The sequence below is a fragment of the Osmerus eperlanus genome, chromosome 15 (genome assembly GCF_963692335.1).
Source record: "Osmerus eperlanus chromosome 15, fOsmEpe2.1, whole genome shotgun sequence".
NCBI classification, from domain to species: domain Eukaryota; kingdom Metazoa; phylum Chordata; class Actinopteri; order Osmeriformes; family Osmeridae; genus Osmerus; species Osmerus eperlanus.
The window spans coordinates 7858329-7878224 of NC_085032.1; the positions used below are offsets into that span (position 1 = coordinate 7858329).

The 19896-nt window shown below is 48.5% G+C and overlaps 1 protein-coding gene across 1 annotated transcript; it reads right to left on the reverse strand.

Moving 5' to 3' along the window:
* Positions 1-11410: 11410 nt before the first annotated feature.
* On the reverse strand, positions 11411-19809 carry cdk13 (cyclin dependent kinase 13). Its single transcript, XM_062479290.1, has 14 exons — positions 17804-19809; positions 16350-16925; positions 16065-16223; positions 15797-15936; positions 15523-15693; positions 15224-15413; positions 15012-15068; positions 14728-14829; positions 14453-14530; positions 14211-14327; positions 13973-14104; positions 13670-13866; positions 13102-13554; positions 11411-12954 (listed from the first exon to the last, which is right to left on the reverse strand). The coding sequence occupies exons 1-14, from the start codon at positions 18925-18927 to the stop codon at positions 12257-12259; spliced, it is 4194 nt and encodes a 1397-aa protein (XP_062335274.1). The 5' UTR covers positions 18928-19809; the 3' UTR covers positions 11411-12256.
* Positions 19810-19896: the final 87 nt, after the last annotated feature.

Here is a 19896-nt window from a genome sequence, read left to right on the forward strand (position 1 = left end):
CAGAGCATACAGTAGCTACAAGTTCAAGATGATTGAGGCGGACGCGAAGTTTGTTGGTTACAGGAGCCATCATTTCAATCTTCAAGGGCATTTCATTTCCCATTGAACCTTCCTATATCCATGTAAGACAAACGCTTACTCTGTTTACATCCTCCCCCATCCCCTGGTCTGTGTGTCAGACAGCTCCAGTCCCCCTCTATCCTGCTCCTACAGGACATTTTTATGCACACTGTAAATAAAGCAAACAGTCGAATCCACAAGAGCTGCGGAGAAGAAAATCAATTAGAGTCCTGCAATAAAAATATGACCTGAAATAAAACGACGACAAGTAAAGGTGTAGTGGAGGGGGGGCTCATACGACCATTAGCCACTGGTTATTTATCTGACAAGAGAGGCAATTTAACACTTCCTGTCTGATTTGCGGGCGTTCTTCATGCCCTGCCCACCAACATCAATATGGGTGTCAGGAGTTAGGGCCCTAAATTACTGTTATACGCTCATTACTGAGCTAAGCTCAATGGAATTGGAGTGTGGGTATAGTGTGTGTTTGTGAGTGTGCACGGCTATAAGTGTGTGTCGTTTATGTGTGTGTGGCTGAGGAGTAAGTGTGATTGGACAGGCTCGTCTCTCTTCTTGAAGTGCCTGTTGATGAAGGCCGTGAAGACTGAGCCAGGTTGACTGAAAAAAAGTTGAATAACATATGAGCATCCTTCACAGACACAGAAACACACACACACACATGCACACATACATACACACACTGCAGGGATGAAAGACAAGCTTTGCTCGAGGACCTCTTGTTTAGGTTGAGGCCTGCAGTACATGATGAAAACAAGCTCTTTGCGTGAGAACATAATTCAGTGTGAAATGTTATCGGCATAAAGTATTATGAAAGTTATGAAAACACAAAAGAAAATGTGTATCTTTTCATGAATGGCGTGCTGAGCAGCTAGAATGACTGCAGTCTCGGGTGTAATGGACGCCTGACAGAGACTCTCCTCTCTAAATCACATGGCTGCTCTCTATTTCCTGGATGAGTGAACAGTTTCCTCCCCGGTCCAGGTACAGAACAACCCACTTTTAGAGGGAAACTTCTCTGTCACTCCATGCTGACTGACAATACGCTTTATTGATTTTATTTTGTGCTTGGGTATCAGAGCATCTTATAGGAACTGAAGTACTAACGGGATTTGACCATGTGTAAAGGTTGGCCTCCCAAAGCACCAGTATCTACAAACCCGTTCATGCCGTCTGGCAAAATGTCCTTTAATGTCAAGCCAATAGTTCTCATAACTCCACTCATCCACAAGCAAATAAGGCTCTGAAAGGTACACAAGCACTGTGGTGCGAATGGGATGCAAAAAATGCAACATCCTCTGTGTGAATGTGAGTCGAAGGGGCTTTGTGCTGCAGACTCTCATGAAAGGTTTCTTGATGCTGGGTAATCCTGACCAGCCTTGCATTCTGTCTGCCTGAGCAGTGAGGAACTGTGAACCTCTGAGCTGTTAAGCTACCACAAAATGAATGAACGCCCACACATCAGTGGCACGTCTTTCTGCCTGCCGTAAACCCCCCCACCACCACCCCCACCTCTTCTGACCCCCTCTCTACAGGTGATAACGGTGCACAAATTCTATAGTGCCATTTTTTTCTCAAATGAACACTAACTCTGATAAGGAGGGGCTGGCCAACATGGTTCATTATATACTTGACCTGCTTAGGGTAATAGCTAGCAGACCCTCGTTAGAACTCAATTGTGTGCTCAGGGGATTGTAATGTCGGCAGGGGAATTCGGTCGCATACAAAGAGAGAGAGAGAGAGAGAGAGAGAGAGAGAGAGAGAGAGAGAGAGAGAGAGAGAGAGAGAGAGAGAGAGAGAGAGAGAGAGACTCCCTGAGGTTGTTGCACTGATGCAACATCATTTTGTCCTGTTTTTCCTGTGTTTTTTCCACTTAAATGCTTATTTTGTCCAAATTCATCTGAGATGCCATTCTTTTTAAAGGGGCTCTCAAAGAGATTTGTTTTGTATTTGACAGAAAAGAGCCTCATTCAGAATGGTTGAAAGCTGGGGGAGAGAGATTTTCTGTCTTTGGCACCAGGCAAATTTGTTCCTCTTATCCCTTCCTGGATTATAGATGACACCTCGTGTCACAAATTGTGGACCAATCACAGGCGGCATCCCCTTCAGTATGAACCAACATGTTTGCAATGCACTGTTGTGGGTTTGGCCTAATGGAATCCAGTCCCACAACAGTGCATTGCAAACATGTCTAGATATCATCACCAGTGCACTGCGAGGTTGATAGGCAAAGCTCCTTCCGACTCCTCGGACCATCCAAGTTCTGAGTACCCAGCAGGATGTCATCTATTAACTTCAGGTCAAGGCGATAAGCGTTGGAACAAATTTGCCTTGATGCAAAGCCAGAATCTCTCTCCCCAGCTTTCGAACACATTCTGCTGGCTATTTTCTCCTTATAGAACCGTATCAGAATACAAATGTCAGTGTGTTCCTGCTCTCAGCAACCTGCCGGTAGAACTGAAATATGGATTTGTGGAACCCTAGAAGAGTCAAAGAGAACGCAGGCTTCTTCTGGCTCTTGCCTACCTAAGGAATCTCCGCTTTACTATAATACCTTGTTTATGCTTTGAGTTTCCATCTACAACAACCGAATGTGCAAGATATATTTATTCAGAGATCAACATCTAACGGTGCCCTTGTAGACAGAGAGAGAGAGAGAGAGAGAGAGAGAGAGAGAGAGAGAGCGAGAGAGAGAGAGAGAGAGAGAGAGAGAGAGAGAGAGAGAGAGAGAGAGAGAGAGAGAGAGAGAGAGAGAGAGAGAGAAGAGAGAGAAAGAGAGAGAGAGAGAAAGAGAGAAAGAGATCATGTGTATGTGTATGTGTGATTGAAAATGGCATGAAGATTTAAATTCAAAATGGAAAATTCTGGAAACAGGACTGCAAAGAGAGGACCCGCCGCCCTTTCATTGTGTCCTGCTAAAGGGTGAAAAATTCATGCTCTATTGCCCGATCAAATCTGAAAAAGAGTGTAAGATAGCAATGGAAATGGCCTAACCTCATGCATTCCTAATAACTTTGGAAACTTACATTTTGTCTGGCATATCTTCTCAGTCCTGGCCAGAAATCACAGAGAGGAAAACAAATGAATAATCATATTTCTACATAATAGGATATTACATTGATAGGTGGTCGCATCTTATAAATGTACGTAGAAAGAGACCTGAAGGAATGAGTCCTCTGATCAACATTACACTATAAAAATAGTATGTGACACTGAGTGAGTGCCGTGGCTTCATGTTGCAGTGATGTTGCTTGTCACAGGCTGCCCTAAGGGATTGAGGCAGGTGTCATATCTAGTTGAGGCAGCATTGTGCAGCCTGTTTGCTGTACACTACTTCTCTATCTCTCGTTTCAGATCACGTTGTTGAATGGTTTCTCCCCTCCGGCTGCTAACTGACGGGGGAAGTTTCCTGCTAGAAGCCATGAGAATGGTTGGCAGCCATGTTTTTCCTCCGCTGCAAATGGAGGTCATGTGAACAGACAGTTCCCTTACCTCAACCTTCACTGGCTTGCCAAGCTTATGTAAGGAGACAGACTCTCAGCTCCGAGCCATCCCAGCATGCACTGCACCTCTCCATGTGTCGACGCAGCGCAGTCCAAAACCCACATATGCCAAAACCCACAATTTCGGCCTGAAGACTAATGCTTCGTCCATGATCCAGAGCTACCAGTGTGCCACCTCTGTCTAGACACTTCTGAGGGAGGCCCAGACTCTTAAGGTTTAGAGAACATAAAAAGATATAACTGAGTTTCAAAAAGAGCATTAACTATTCATTCAGAATCTAAAAAAATATTTTTGTGTTTATCTATGGATTCTGCCTTCCTTTGGTCTTGGGTTCTCTTTCCTGTTTGTGGGCTCTTGTTAAGCCACTCGGCACTGTGGGTGTTCAGAGCCGCATATTGTGTCAATTCAATCCATCAAGGCTAAACCAATAAACACATTGTCAGAGGGATGTGAATTGTGATCCAGTATCTGTTTCATTAGCATAATGCTGCCAGGCTGACTGACCGGATAAATCTGGCTCTCCTCTCCACTTGGACTGCACCATCTGTCTCTTTGGAGGGGTCTGCGGGCGACATTGAGTGTATCTCCACACAAGATGGCTTTACCAACATTTCTATTACATTTGGTCCAAAAGTCCAAACAAAGTCTTTGTAGTGAGGGTGGGGATGTGGTGAGGCTTCTGTTTGTTCTGCCTGTGCCTTGGTTCAGCTCACTGTCTGGTGTTGCGTGCGTGTGTGCGTGTGTGTGCGTGTGTGCCCAGGGGAGAGGAGAAGAGAGAGAGAGAGAGAGAGAGAGAGAGAGAGAGAGAGAGAGAGAGAGAGAGAGAGAGAGAGAGAGAGAGACTCCCTGAGGTTGTTGCAACATCATTTTGTCCTGTTTTTCCTGTGTTTTTTCCACTTAAATGCTTATTTTGTCCAAATTCATCTGAGATGCCATTCCTTTTAAAGGGGCTCTCAAAGAGATTTGTTTTGTATTTGACAGAAAAGAGCCTCATTCAGAATGGTTGAAAGCTGGGGGAGGATGTACAGAATGCTTGTGTACAATGTCTAGAGGCAAACTGACGTCCACCCCCATGATTCATTACATTTCAGATAAGTAAAATATAGATTGCCAGTCCCAATGTACTCAAATTGCATGAGGGAGAAATCGGTTTCAAGAATAACAAACAATATCAGATAGACGACATCCACAGTGTATAACAGGGGCTTGGATCTGGTAATCCATCGTTATTTGAGGCCAACGTGATGCGTCGTATGAGGAACCAAACAAACAAGGAATCACAACGAAGAAAGACGACTTTTGTCTCTCGTTTCCTCTCATTGTTGCTTTTCTCTCTTATCTCCCTCCCTTTTTTCATTTTTCTTTTCTTTTTTTTCTCCAGATTCTCTCCTTCTCTTATTCGTTCCATCTATCTTTCCTACCAGCATGTCCCCATTGCTTTTGGAACAGGAAGAAAAGGTCACACCGTTAATGTACAAAGTGACAGGATATCCATCACCTGAGCCAGTTTTGTGCCAGTATCCCCACATATCCACACCAACTCAGTATTCCCAAATGAAATGCTTTGTGTTTTTGTAAAAAAATACCAACATTTCCAACAAAACGGGAGAGCTCTCACTGACCACCCGATGAACTGAGTTATACTATTCTTAGTCTCGTAAGATCTTTCATCTCTTTTACTTTTTCGTTTTTTCCCAGGAGATTTTTCGTACCTTTGCTACTGTAGCTTCGGAGACTGTCTTCTGTCTTGTAGGCACATGTACTGTAACCTGTTCAACCTAGTCCAATCTGACTGTGACTATATCAAGATGACCACAAAGAAATTAAATGATTTTCATGTGTGTGTCATTATTTTCAGTTTATCAAATTTTGATTTTTGCTTGTTTCTGCCCGTCTCTCCCTCTCTCTCTTCCTTTCTCACCCTCTCTCTCTCTCCCTCTCTCTCTCCCTTTCTCACCCTCTCTCTCTCTCTCTCTCTCTCACCCACTCTCTCTCTCTCTCTCTCTCTATCTACACTGTCACTCGTTGTCCTTGTGGGTGATTAGAATGCACCCTGGCTGTCTGTCTGCTCTCTCATTAATCACACTCTGAGAGGCTGAGAGGGAGACGCTGAATCTACAGTTTGTCCTCAGCACAGCCCTCCAAACACTGAGCTATATAATATACACTGCACAGGCCAGTTCCCATGCAGAGCACGCAGGTTGTACGCCAATATGATACTAGGCCATAGACTGATAAATACCGAAAAGTCATGTAATTCTTTGACTTGACAGAGTTATAATGAGTTGTAATGCTCCGTACACTGTGTGAGGCTTTGCAGAGCATCCAGATGTTGACATTGGTTTCGTTTTTCATTAAGTTACCTTTGGGAGATAGTCCGATTAAACACCATTTGATGTATAAAGCAATATTTGCCTTGTAATCTTGAGTGAATGTTTTTTAATGACTCGATCAATCTCTCCTCTCAAGATCAGTGAAACTGAAGCAGGCTCATTAATAAAATATACCTCTCCAGGCTGTGTGGAAAGTTGAGCTTGCTTGCTTTGATCAACCCTAAAAACATAATTGCACATGCACAAACGCACACACATAAGGATGTTCAAACCAAATCTCTTACATGTATATGTGGAGACCCTTGCAGCATTTACCCTGTTGACAAACTGAACACTGGCTACAAATAAAGCTAAGGAAAACGGGCCTGATTGGACTAGATGTGCTTTGGTTCTAGAAAGATCAGAGAGCAACAGCAAGCCAAAATAACTGGCCTTAAACCTACAGTGTCCTGCCAAGGTGTGTACCACAAGCCACATCGCTCTGCCAGTTGGTGGAGTGCCATCATTGCAGCGAATTGTCTTGGGCACCTGTGTGAAAAGCAGAGGAATAAAACACCCACATGGACCTACGCTATCAGAAATGTCAGACCTGAGCTGGAGAAAAAAGAAGTGTCACAGTAGCTGCATGTTTGTCAAATCAACATTTATTTGTCGAGTTTTTTTTTGGTAGATTGCTTTTTCACAAGCAATGTCCCAGAGGGTTTCACATAACGCCCATAGAACTGCAATGTAAACCCTCAAGGAAGACAAGGAAAAACTCCAAAGAAAACTCATTGAGAAAAGATTTAAGAAACCTTGGAAGGAGCAATTCGGTGAGGGTTCCCCTCCGCCGGAGACGGTGGATGACAGAGAGGTGCAGCCCAAGCCAGTTTATACGCCAGGCTGTGACACGTGTTGTCTATCACATATTCCCCCTATCCCATGACTCCTCCTGTAGGCTACCTTGAGATGCCCTTACTGTTATTACAAAGTGAGTGGTTAGTCACCAGGAAGACTGGGGAGACCATCAGATGGTCCACACACACACTCACACACACACACACACACACTGTTCAACCGTGTGTCATGTCATGTGACAGAACTCTGGAGTTTCATGACAAGCTGAAACGCTGACGTCTTTGATTTGGTTGTACTACAAGTGGATAACTGTAGCAAAGGATCAACAACATGGCATCTTGATGAGTTACCAGCCTTAAGACCGTGTTGTCTAGGCTCTGGTAGAAGGCCATCATGTACATGTTGATTACTGAAATGAATGTTGACACTCAAACAAACACATTTAAACGAACACTTTTTCTCACCGCATTGCTGTTTTCAATAATACTCCCGAATGAAATTTTTCTATTTCATGGTTGAACTCGTTTTCCTATCTAAGTTTATAGATATTTTTATAGATATGCAATTGTTTTTGTTTACGCAATTAACTTTAATGGGCATGGAAATTGTTTTGTCATGGCCAAGACAGCTACAATGTGTCATTCAAATACGATTACATTCATTGTTATGGGTCATGTAGCATGGATTCAACATGGGTATAATTGTATGCATTGTCATTCTATAACACAAAATCATCTGGCACAACACATGATTAACACATGCCATGTGCCATGAGAGGACCTTAGAAAAGTTAACTGAAAGAGTTAACAGGATCTAGGCAATACAGAACACCGTAAGCCTACGTTGGTTTTGCGATTCAACGGCTCACTGCACACTCAAGAAGCTGTTAAAAACCGCTATAGTATCCTGCATCCCGTTTGCATGTTTCCATCCAGAAACTTTTAGCATTTCTTTTAGCACGTTCTTTCTATTCTTCCTACTTCCCCGCTGTTCTCCAGCAGAGTATCTTCCACCTGGGTAGCCCCTACGAGCCTCCCCGGGAGATTGAGGCAACACATATTCCCTTGAGAGGACGCAGTGAGGTAAACTAAGTCCAGCATGTCCACAATGAGCCAGTGTGTATGTGAGAGGGGGTGTGGGGGGGGGGGGGGGGTGAAGCACGTAGAACCAGCTCACAGCCCCGACAAGACAATCCTCTTACTGAAACCCTCATTAAAATTCTATCTGATCTTGTCGAACACAAATAGGCCAGCTCTGAAATGCAAACAAGCACACGGTGGATTCCAAACTGTGCACCGCACTGCCGAAGTGCTGAGTCGGGGTTTTAGCAGGTCAAACGCCAGCAGGCCAGCACCGCAGTTTATGGCCAGGGTCGTTCTGTCATTCAAGTGTCCTTTGAAAATGTGGTCAGGGGTGCAGGAAGGATTGGCCAGCTCTGCCTCGCTGGCTAGTTCAAACGCTCACCTACCAGAGAGCGCGGTTTATAATGGCTTGAAGAAGCCCTGCGATGTCAAAGGTAAGGTTTAAACTAGATTTGACTGGGACCTTTAAGGGAACATGGGTTGAGTAATGGATTGGAACAGCCCCCGGTGGTCCTGGTTAGACTTAATGGAGATGTCAGACACTAAACGGGTGAAAGCTTATGTCTTAGAGAAGAACATAAGAGGCATGGAAAGGGTGGTGTGCGTGTGCATGTGTTTGCATGTGTGTGTGGTGTGTGTTATGATGGGGCAGCAGAGAAACCAGTGGTGCGTGACCTTTAAACAGAGCATCCCCTTACACCAGAATAGACAGACCTTTATGGACCTGACGTGGACCTCTGGAATGGAATAGATGCCCTTTTTTACACCAGTGGTCAGCTCTGCGTCGGGTTCCTTTCTCATGCCGTAATCATTAAATCCTCATTGAACCCATCTCCTTTATCACAGAGAAAAGGATGTGGAATAGAAGGAGTGTGGACGACATCATAAGGCATAATGTATATTCAACTCCATGCTTCGTAGTTTCTTCGCAGTCCAACAGCGCACAGACATAATTACTCTGACCCTGTTCGGTCTTTGTGTCCATGCTCATGCGACATTGGGACTGCTCTCCTAACTCTCGCTCTTTAATTGCCCGACATTTGAACGCAGCCTCTGGAGGGGATTGTTCTGCAAGAGGAAGACCAAAACTGTAAACAAAACATTATCCAAAAACGGCAACTTAGAGCATCCCCGGAGCCTTCGCCGAGAAGCATGCAGGCGCATATTCAAACAGACACGCAATTAGGAGCCGAGCTGTTAGCCGCTCCAGACTCGAGTCTTGAGTGTTGCTGACTCACCTCTTGGTCCGTGAGCCCCCCTCATCCACTAAAGGTCACATCAAACCCACTTCATTTAACACCCCATCTCAAAGGCTCAGGATCAACACCCGTTTATGTCATTACGCAAGGCATGCTCAGTTCTAATTAGTCATTAATGTTTGCTCACAGTTTGCTCACTTTTTGTTCCTGCTTATGTGTGTTTTATGTGTGTGTGTGTGTGTGAGAGAGAGAGAGAGAGAGAGAGAGACAGAGAGAGAGAGAGAGAGAGAGAGAGAGAGAGAGAGAGAGAGAGAGAGAGAGAGAGAGAGAGAGAGAGAGAGAGAGAGAGAGAGAGAGAGAGAGAGAGAGAGAGAGAGAGAGAGAGAGAGAGAGAGAAAGAGAGAGAGAGAGAGATGGGAGAGGGAGGAGGTTTGTCTCTAAAGTATGCCATCTCTCCCAGGTCTGCTTTTGTGACAGTTACATTATTAATGAGCTGTGTGTGTATCTATGGACTTCATGTTCCAGGAATAGATCTTTACCTTAAAAAATATGTTGGCATGCTTAAAAAGACATTATAAATGATGGTGGTCTAGACTCAATTCTCTGTTGGCCTCTCTGGTCTTTCAGCACCACACTGTGGTGAATATTGGTACGTTGTGTGTGTGTGTATGTGTGCGTTTACGAGTGCGCTAGAGTAATGTACTTTTCTAACTAATAGATCTTCTGTGGAACTCATTGGGGACTGTGATTGGCCCCACACAGCATGCAACCCTGGAGTCCTGTAGAACATGAACTCTGAAACTCTTTGACAAGGCTCTGAGAAATATCACAACAAGATGAGTTTTTGTCGGAATTCTCCAAGATAGAGATTGGCAGCCTTTTCACCTGTGAGTATGTCTGTTCCTGCAGTCAGAATGAGCACGTGGGATCATTTTCTCCGTTATGGGTTGTTGTGTCACAATAACTTTACTCATCCACTGCCAATTACAGCGTCTGCATGATCTCTGTCCCTCCCTCCCACACAATTTTTCTCCCAGCATCCTTCCCTCTCTATCTCAAGACTCTCTTTACAGGGTTGTTATTGAAGCAAAATAATTGTTGTGCGCGGCACACAATTCGCTGAAGAGTTGCAGACTTGAACCCCTTGCAACCACTCGTACTCTGACTCCCCCTCTCACCCCTCAAACGCTCTCCTGCCCTCTGTCTGGATCTCAACCACAGCCCTCTTCAGTCCCTTATGAGGAATTATGAATCTGTCCGTCTCTGTGAAGCGTCTGCAAACCCACGTTGCCATCCATCATCCATGGTGTATTAAACACAGACTATCTGCCATTAGACTGGGAATTAGCTCTCCACTGTAGAGCCATGGAAAGTAATAGCTTTTCCATTACTGGGAGTATTCTTTGATACATACATTTTCTAGCGAGGTGGGTAAAATAAAAGAGACCCTTTTTATGTGCAGTGAGAAATTAGTGAGATATCTGCTCTCTCTTTTTCTTACTCAGTCTCTCGTGAAATATCCTTCTACGGGTGTTTGCATCTGCCATTTGAGTCTCCATTATTTCTTGGGAAATGTTCTGTTGTGTGGCAGCTTTTTCTAACCCCCGCTGGCCTGGGTGGTTTTTATTATCTGCTGGCTGGATGACTGACTGTGAGAGTGATGGCGTCGGAGCCGAGTTAGATTAGTCAGATGCTAATGCCTGCCTGCATAGCAATCAGCAACATTTGGATATTTCAAGTGATTCCGTGCACCCTGCTGCCATTTCCACAGACAGGTGGGAGAAGAGGGATGCAGACTGAAAGGAAGAATGGAGCTGTCTGTCAAACGCAACGGACTGTTTCATACTTTCAGAAGGAGTGTGGAATAAACGTCTTGACGCAGGCCGTCTGGTGGCACCGAACGCTGTGAAACGTCCTGTCCAAGCGAACGCTTCTAGTCCTTGATCATCTGCAGCATTTACCACATGCACACTTTGCTTTTATCCAAAGCGATACACAAAAGTCCGTTGAGATACAAATTGTAAGGTCAATTAAAATGCCGACATTCAAACTGGTCCCCAGTCAGGTTTTCCTCTGGTGCGTGTGGGTCCTGTGTTCCTCAGCAGCAAACACCTCAAGCTGTTGTAGCACCATGGACAGCACCCTGCAGCCTGGCAGTGCAGCAGAGGGGCAGGACAGCCTGTGGCACTGGTATCGTCTCCCTGTGATCCCACGGTTATGGCTTCATCGAGAATGGTGCTGCCCTCTTGTGGCTAAACCGCGGTCTTGAGCTGTATGTCATACTGCCAACACAGTATCACTGTATACCGTTTCCATAACGTGTGGGATGCTATCAAAATACCGCAGGCAAATACAAATAAATAAACGGACAGGTGAGTACATCATTGGCATTTCTTTAATAAACGTTTGCCAAAGGGAAGAGAAAACAAAACATTTCAGTACAAAAAGACAGTTGCTAGTCTCCTTTTTGAACTCAGGTTACACATCTTTTTGTTTTTCCTTATGATTAATTAGAAATTTACTGGAACACAGCCTTAACCCAAAGAGTCATTCAGTAGCTATCAGTTTTACTGCAGTCATCCAAGTGCTACCGGTCTTTCTGGAACCAACAGTTCATTTAGTAAAAGACAATCACCAGCCCACAGTCAGGAACCCAGTCACCCAAGTTCTTCTGGTGTGGGTGTATCCTTGGCCAAAATAGGATAAAAAAAAAAAGAGAAAAAAACAGAGAAAAAAAAAAACTACATTACTGGTCATTTTCTAACAGTGCAGATATCGCACATTCATTTCATAGCTAATAAAGATTCCGCCTACTCAAGTCAGTAGTGCAAAACATTAATACTAGTCTGCCCAGGGAGCAATTAAAGAAAGGCTGAAGGTACAGATTTAAAACATACCTGGCCTGGTAAATGTACACTCAAAAAAGGTAAAAGTTTAATTTAAAAGACAGCAGTAGAATAGATTACAAAAAAAAAGAAAAAAGACCAAAAAAAGAAAGATTATGAGCAAGGAAAGCCCCCTCGCTCTTTAGTATTTGTTGCTGTCCTTCTGTAACATACCCCACATTCCAGATACAAGAGGAGTACAATGCTTCAACACAGATTCTTTAAATTATTACAAATCAAGTGTGCATTTCCAGATCTGTCTGGTGAGGCCTGAGAGGCCCTGGGCTCCCCTGGTCTGAGTCCCTCCTCACCTGCCCTGCCAACCCCAGCACAGCCAATCAGAAGGGGAGGCCTCGCCCTCGGATCGCTGCCGAGTTCACATGGGGGACAAACCCCAGAGGAAGGGGCGGGGCCCCGGCCTGGGAGGGGGAGGCCCATGATTGGCCAGGAGGGGGGCCGGGGGGTTGCGGGGGCCCTCCTTCCTTGCGGCCGATGCCGTGGTTGTACAGGTGGATGCTGGTGGGGTTGGGCTGCTGCCCGGGGCTGTGATTGTACTCAAAACGGTGGTCCTTGTCTCCGCTGAACACCATGCCGCCCCCCGCCCCCGGCCCCCCCGGGGGGTAGGGCTCCTGGAGGGAGGAGGTGGAGGAGGAAGCGGAGCTGGGGGGCGGGGCTGTAGCGCTGAACACCTCCCTGAGGGCGTGGGGTGGGAGACCCGCGGCCAGCATGTGGTCCATGTAGCTCTCCCCAAACCCTGCTGGAGGGAAGGGTGGAGGGGGCGGGCGGCTGTAGTCTGCTACGTAGCCTGGGCCCTCTGCGCTGGGCAGGGGGGGGTAGTCGGGCTCAGGGGGCCTGCCCCCCTCCCCCACCCCGGCAGAGGCGCTGATGGGAGGGCCAGGCTGGGGCTCCTGGGGCTGCCGGTAGTCCAGGTCGGCACACTGGGGAGGGGGCTCCGGGGGCTCTGGGGGGCGCTGGTTTGGGGGCAGGATGGGCAGGGGGGCCGGGGGTCGGCTGGACACCGCGCTTCCTTCAGACGCTGGCAAAAGGCACAGAAGAAGAAGAAACAAAAACAGGAAATGAGGGTTAAGTTCAAACCCATTTAGGAAAGCTTGGGTCGTACCAAAATATTGAATTATTCATGTTTGCGCCACCCACTGGATGGTTTTCCAGGACAGCTGGTTACCTGGGGACACTGGGCTGGGCTCCGGGGGTTGTTTGACGTCCGTGGTAGGCGCTGGGCCGGCCTCTGAGCCCTCTCCGGCCTCGCTGGCCTCCTGCCGCTGGCTCTGCTGGGCCTGCAGGATCTGGGCCAGCAGCATGGTCACGGCAGCCGCCGCCTCCCCCTCAGGGGCCCCCGGGGGCGGGGAGGGGGGCTTGGCGGTGGGGGGCGTGCGGGGCGCCCCGCCTGTTGCGGGGGGCTGGGGGGGCTTGCTGGGGGCCGGGGGCAGGGGAGGCTCCGGGGGTCTGTCTGGGTCGGCCGGGGCCGGGGGCAGGGCTGTGGAGAGCTGCTGCAGGGTCTCGGGGTTGACCTTGGAGGCCAGCTGGGCCGAGCTGCCGGAGCTCTTAGACTGGTTGAACAGGTTGATGAGGACCGCTAGCTGCTCCTGGGTCAGCTGGGAGTTGGGCGCTTTGGGGTCTGAGAAAAAAAAGAAAGAAAAAAAACTTTCAATATTCAAGCTCAGCCTTCTACGATCTCAGCCATGGTGACAATGCCAGTGACCCACCACCCCCCTTTCCCCCGCAAGACTCACCCAGCAGGGCAGAAGCAGCCCCGCCCTGGGCCTTGAGGCCTCCGGGGGCAGGGAAGCCCTGGGGGGTGTTGCTGCGGCTGTCGTCCAGACCCAGCTCCTTGCGGGGAGCTTTGGGGGGCATCAGCTCCTCTGGCATCTGCTTCTGCCTCCTCCGCTTCTTACTCCACAACTCATGACAATCCTGCCACAGAGGGAGACTGGGGGGGAGAAGGGAAGAGGAGAGCGTACGAGTTTGGTGAGTTTGGAAGTGGAATAATAGGAAAGGCGGATCCTCTTTAAGAGTGAGTCATGACTGAACCCTACTCAGGTGGGGGCATCTTGGCCGGGTCCACGTCTCGGAGGAACTCGCTGCCCAGGGCCTGCTCGGCAGCGCAGCGCTTACTGGGGTCTAGGTGGAGCATGTGGTCAAACAGATCCAGCGCCGACGGAGGAATACTGGAACACAAAAACACACCTCCTCACTTACTCACACCCGGGAGAAGAATAGAAATACATAAGGGCGCCGCGTCGACCGAATTTGAGCGCGAGTCACAAAACTCACAAAGCGAACTCCTCACGTAGGCGTCGGCGGTACTGCTTCTTTGGTTTCATGGTGTTGAAGTAGGGCAGCTTGATGACGTCCGGCCACGCGGCGGGGCAGGGGCTGCCACAGATGCGGCTGAGAGGGGAGCAGAGGGGACGTGTCAACACCCCTGGGGTACACGGCTCCAACAGCAGCTCTGTCTGAGGGGGGGTGTTTTAAAGCGGCTCTCCCTGCCCTTATTGGGCCGCATCCAGACCTACCTGATAAGCTCCAACTGAGCGAGCTCCTGGTTCGCCTGGAAAATGGGTTTCTTGGTGAACAGCTCCCCCAGAATGCACCTGGGTCGGACAGGATGAGATGAAAGCGATATGTAAAACACGCCTCTGGGAAGAGATGCCAGGAAGAGATGTTTGACAACACCCCAGGAGAGAGACCGCTGCTTAGGTACACATCCTCGCTAGGTTGGTCTCGCCACTCAGTCAGTCCAAAACCATAACAAAAGGTGTGAGAAACAGTGTGCGTGTGTGTGTCTCACCCGCAGCTCCACACGTCGATGGCAGGCGTGTACCTCTCCTCCCCCAGCAGCAGCTCGGGGGGGCGGTACCACAGCGTGATCACCTTGTTGGTGTACGGCCGGCTGGGGGAGAACAGAGAGACGGCTCAGTCATTGCACGGCCAGGAGGGGCATCGTCGCGGCATCGTCGCGGCATGGCGCCGCGACCACAACACACGCGCGTGTCCCCGGAGGGAGGGACACGCCACCCATGTATGAGGGCGGGGCCGGTGTGGAGACGAAGGAAACTGAAAAGGTGCGCTCACCTCTCCTCTGAGTTGTACAGCCGAGCCAGACCAAAATCGGCCAGCTTTATCTGACCCCTGAAAGAGACGAAGGCACAAACACAGGCATCCTGTCAGATCAAATCAAATAACGAGCATTTTCTTTTGTTCAAAGGAAGATGTGTAGAGAAATCGCCTTCCATTCATGGAGTGGGGGGGCTTTGAATCGACCCCGTCTTGAGCGGAACACTCACTTGTTGTTGAGCAGGATGTTGGAGCATTTGATGTCCCTGTGCAGGAAGTTCTTCTTGTGGCAGTAGTCGAGGCCCTCCAGGAGCTGACGCATGAAGGACTTGATGTGGCTCTCGTTGAAGTGGACCAGCCCCGACTCCAGGAGTCCCATCAGGTCGTGGTCCATGTACTCAAACACCAGGTAGAACGCACCTAGGAGAGAACCGTCAAGAAAAATAAACACCAGCACCCCGTTGGAGTGACACGAGCGTGACGCAGGGACCTCCTGCTGTGACGGCGGCAGCACGCGGGTGACGCGGACCTTTGTCGTTCTTGAAGTCCAGCGCGTCCTCCTTGTCGGTGACGATCTCCTTCATGTTGATGATGCTCTTGTGGTTGAGCTGGCGGAGGATCTTGATCTCTCGGATGGCCGTGATGGGGAAGCCCTCCTTCTCGTTGTCCAGACGAACCTTCTTCAAGGCCACCATTTCAGCTAGACAAGTCCCCCCCCCCAAAAAAGGCACATTTACAGTGGCCTTCTTGATATTCATGTGTGCTTGAAGTGAGTTTATCGCGCTCTAGTTTCAAGCGCTCACCTGTGTCTTTGTCCTTGGCTTTGTACACCTGGCCGTACGTGCCCTCGCCCGTGATGCCAATGATGTCAAACTTGTCCACGCAGCGCTTCCCCCAGTCGATCTCCGTCTCCTTGATCTCCCCGAAACGAGGGCCGCAGATCCTAGGCAGGGACACAGAAAAACACATTTTGAGAAGCTGCCCCCTACAGCAGCTTGGCCGGGGGCGGGGTCAGAGCGCGAGGCCAGACAGGAGGACGTGGGGGCCGCTGTGGGGGAGGTCCAGACGTACTTGGGCCGGCGGCGCAGGCTCAGGCCCTTCTTGTCGTCGGCGGGGCTGCGGGGCGAGGAGGAGGACAGGCCTCCAGGCAGCTCCGGGGGCAGGGGCAGGTCAGCCAGAAGGCAGCGGGCTTTGCGTTCCGGTTTCTTCTTCCCTGAGCTGTCCTTGAAGCTAAACAGAAGAGGCAGGAAAGGATGCTTTTGAGTACGGAAACTAAAAGGGGGAGGGGAGGGGGAGACATTCAGGGGGAATGCTAATGACAAGAAAAACCTGGCGAGACCGTTGTCACCTCCTTACCTGTCGGAAGCATCCAGATGCTCCAGGATGCTTGTGGGCAGTGGCAGCGATGCGAGCGCGGAGATGGCCGTGGCAGACATCCTCTCCTTCTCCTTGCTCTGGGCCGACGCTGGGGCTTTCCTCTTGTCCCGGTGCACCGCCAGCTCCTCCTTCACCTTGCCGTCCCGGTCCCTGCTGGACTGGGGTGGGTCCACGCCCTTCCTGGAGGGCTTGTCGGAGGGGGACTGGGGCTGGCTGGACACAGGCGTCCGGGGACCCTTCTCTGGAGGAGGCGGGGAGGGAGGGCGGCCCTTCTTGGTGACATGGTTGGCCTTGGGGCTGGGCTGGTGGTGGGCCGAGGAGGGGCCCTTGGTTGGGGTGGAGGCGTTGCTGGAGCTCTTTGCCTTGGCGGCCGCCTCGGCTGCTTTGGCCTTCTTCTGCTTGCTGAGCTCGGCCGCCAGGCTGCTCTTGAAGGTGATGGTGCTGGGGGACAGGCTGGAGGGCCGGGATCGCGAGCGGGAGTGGCGGTGGCGGCTCCGGGAACGCGAGTGCCGCGAGGACGGGTACGGGCTCCGGCTCCGTGACTTGCCCGATCGCCTGGGGAGAGGGTGGCATGTGTCAGTCGTTTCTTTAAAAAACACATCTGAAATAACTGACCTGAGCGCGTTCTCGACCATTTTAAGATTATGGGAACATGGTCAGTCAGAGGAGAATTCCAGGAGAATTGTTTTTTAACTAGTCTGGTTGATGATTAAAAAAAAATTAAGGTAGCATGTCAAAATATAATTATTCTTTATAAATTATTAGAGTATTAACTGGATCCACTAACTAAGTTACTGATAAGGTGAAAATATTTCACAAACAGATTCCACTAAGCTCATGTTGTGTAAATAATGGATTTTAATCGGGGTTTGTACCGTCTGAACGCAATGAAGCACGCACTTGATTTAATTAATAGTAGTTACGAATCGCGCCATGAATCGCATTTAAGTCACCACCACTTTCCATTTCGATGCACAGTTAAATATGACCGGACCTACGACGACTATCCAATAAAATTCTTGCCTATAATCTATTCTTGACCTTAGAGAAAGGCAGTTGCAGTCAGTCGGAGCCTCGTGGCCCCGTGACTTCTGCTAATCGGTGTCATAAATCTAGCCAGGAAAGTGGGCTACTTCCTTAGACTATGGATCCATTAACTGTGGATCAAACATTTTAACGCAACTGTCTAGTGATCGATAAGGAGCCAACATTGCCATGTGTTCTCCACTTGCCACATCGTTCTTCCTGTTCTAGTATGCGCGTGGGGTTATAGGCCTTCATCTACAAGGCCTTGTATGAGTAAGCTATTCTAGGTTGCCAAATCATGTACATTACTAATTGGAAAACACAAGCCGCTAACACATACGGTGGTTAAATTAGGTGTCTGAACATGTGAATGGCAGCAACAGTGCATTTGGAAGATGTTCACTCACCTAACATCTGGACTCGGACTCAGTGACTTTCTATATGGACTTCGTGATCGCCTACGGTTGCCGTAGGGACTTGTACCAAGTTCTCCATGTTCATAAGGACTATGACGGCCATAACTTGGAGACCTGCGCCAGGCAAACGGGCTCCCCGGAGACCGCTTTCTTTTGTTGCTGGAATATGAACTGGGAGACTTTGAAACGTTGTAGGCACCATAAAGCTCCGCATCTCGTCCGTAGTATGTGGAACTAGGGGACAACCTTTTGTTTCCATACGTAGGGCTTCTTCTGGATATCAACTGGTTGTAACTACCGCTGGGAGACTGGTATTCATAAGCGTAGGATGTCCCATAGGGACTTTCTGCTTTGAAGCCTGGACTTCTTCTGTAGGCCCTACCTAGTTCTTCACGCTCCTCTCTGTATGATTGGGGTGCGTCCCTGTATGCCGAGGGGGGCTCTTTTTCAGATCTTGTTTTACTTCTGTGTCTCTTAGAATCCCTTTTATCCACAGACACGGGGGGCAACACCGAAGCAGTCTTCTTGCCATTGCTGTCGTTGCTTCTTGCACTGTCTCTGTTGTTTTTGGTACCGCTTAGGCTATTACCACCGCGGGCTTTAGAAGAGCTTCTCTCGCGGCTCTGATGGTCCTTCCTTTTGGGTTCCTTGTCTTGTCTACTCCTCTCAGATGGTCCTCTTGTTTGCTCATCCTTCCTAACGTGCAAAATATCCCGGTCTCTGCGAGACTTTCTCCCGGGAGATGTAGGTCCGTTATTGTCAACTTCAGTAAGTCTGTCCACTGGAAACCTATCGTCTAGTTTAGGCGATGGGCTACCAGAAAAGCCCTCTGATTGAGAACTTACGTCGTCATACTCAACCAAAGTCCGAAGTTCACCGTCTCGCTCTAAAGTCCCCTTTCGTTCATTATCAGGGTCCTCGGGTGTATGCCATGGCTCTCTGTCCTTTGCATGTCGGTGTTTCTTTCGTCGAGATGCCGATGACCGCCTCTTCTCCCGGTGCTTCTCTCGTTGAATAGCACCGCTTCCAGGTTTACTGCGACTGTCCTGTCTTGCATTTCTCTGTGCCGAGGGGCTCCTTCCCCTTCCCTCACGAAGCACCTCCGTATTAGGCATTTATTGATTACAAATAAATGATTTACTTTAGGTAATACTCCCTTTTCCAGTGTTCCGCCTTATGTTCTGTGGTTAATAAAACGAAACATTTGTAACTAACAAATTTGTTAACGATAGCTAACTGGGCTAAGAGGCTAGCTCTTGCTGTCACTAACTACAATGCGCTAGCCACCCCAAACAATAATCCATCACTCTTTGCCAGCGATACTTATATCCATTTACATATATTATTTGTATCAGTTTAGCAAGCTAAATATATACTGAATTAAACTGAGCCATTGTAATCCAGGACTGAGCATCTCCAAAAGATGTACTATGCCACCTAGCTAGCCAACTTAGCTAGTCGGCTAAGCTAGCCAGCTAGCTTGGAACTGTGTGGCCAGCTTGACAGGGAATTGCATTCCATTCCATGCTGAGTGTAGGCCCCGATGTCTCAAAGATGTGTTCCTTGGAAAAAATCACTCAACTCGGACGGGTCTGAATTCCATTCAAAAATGGTTAAGGATACGAAAGGCCCCGCTATCCCGGAGTCAAACTTCTTCAGATAAACATGTCACCATACTCCAGTCTGTAACAAGGAAGTAACTAGCACGCGAACTAGCTTCGTAGCTAGCAGGCTGCTACTGTAGCTCGCTTTCTTTCTCCTTGTCGAGTTCAAGTCAACTCCGGCAGATTCTATAAAACAAAGCCATTCAAAAACATATCTGCTTTCACGTGTCTTCAGACGACGCTTGTCCCATTGCCATCAATATTATAAGGACAGCGATATATAGTATTTTGAGTTTAATTTGTCACAGACTGTGTACTATTTTGTATAAAAAAACGTACGAACTTTAGTTCACGAACTAACGTTACAGACTGCTGTACTGGGCCTCTCTGGCTTTCAAACTGGAGGCCTTGTACGTCGCTGTACATCCAATGAAATGCGTAATCCAGATCAGTGGTTACGTCACCGCCAAAGGAAACCCC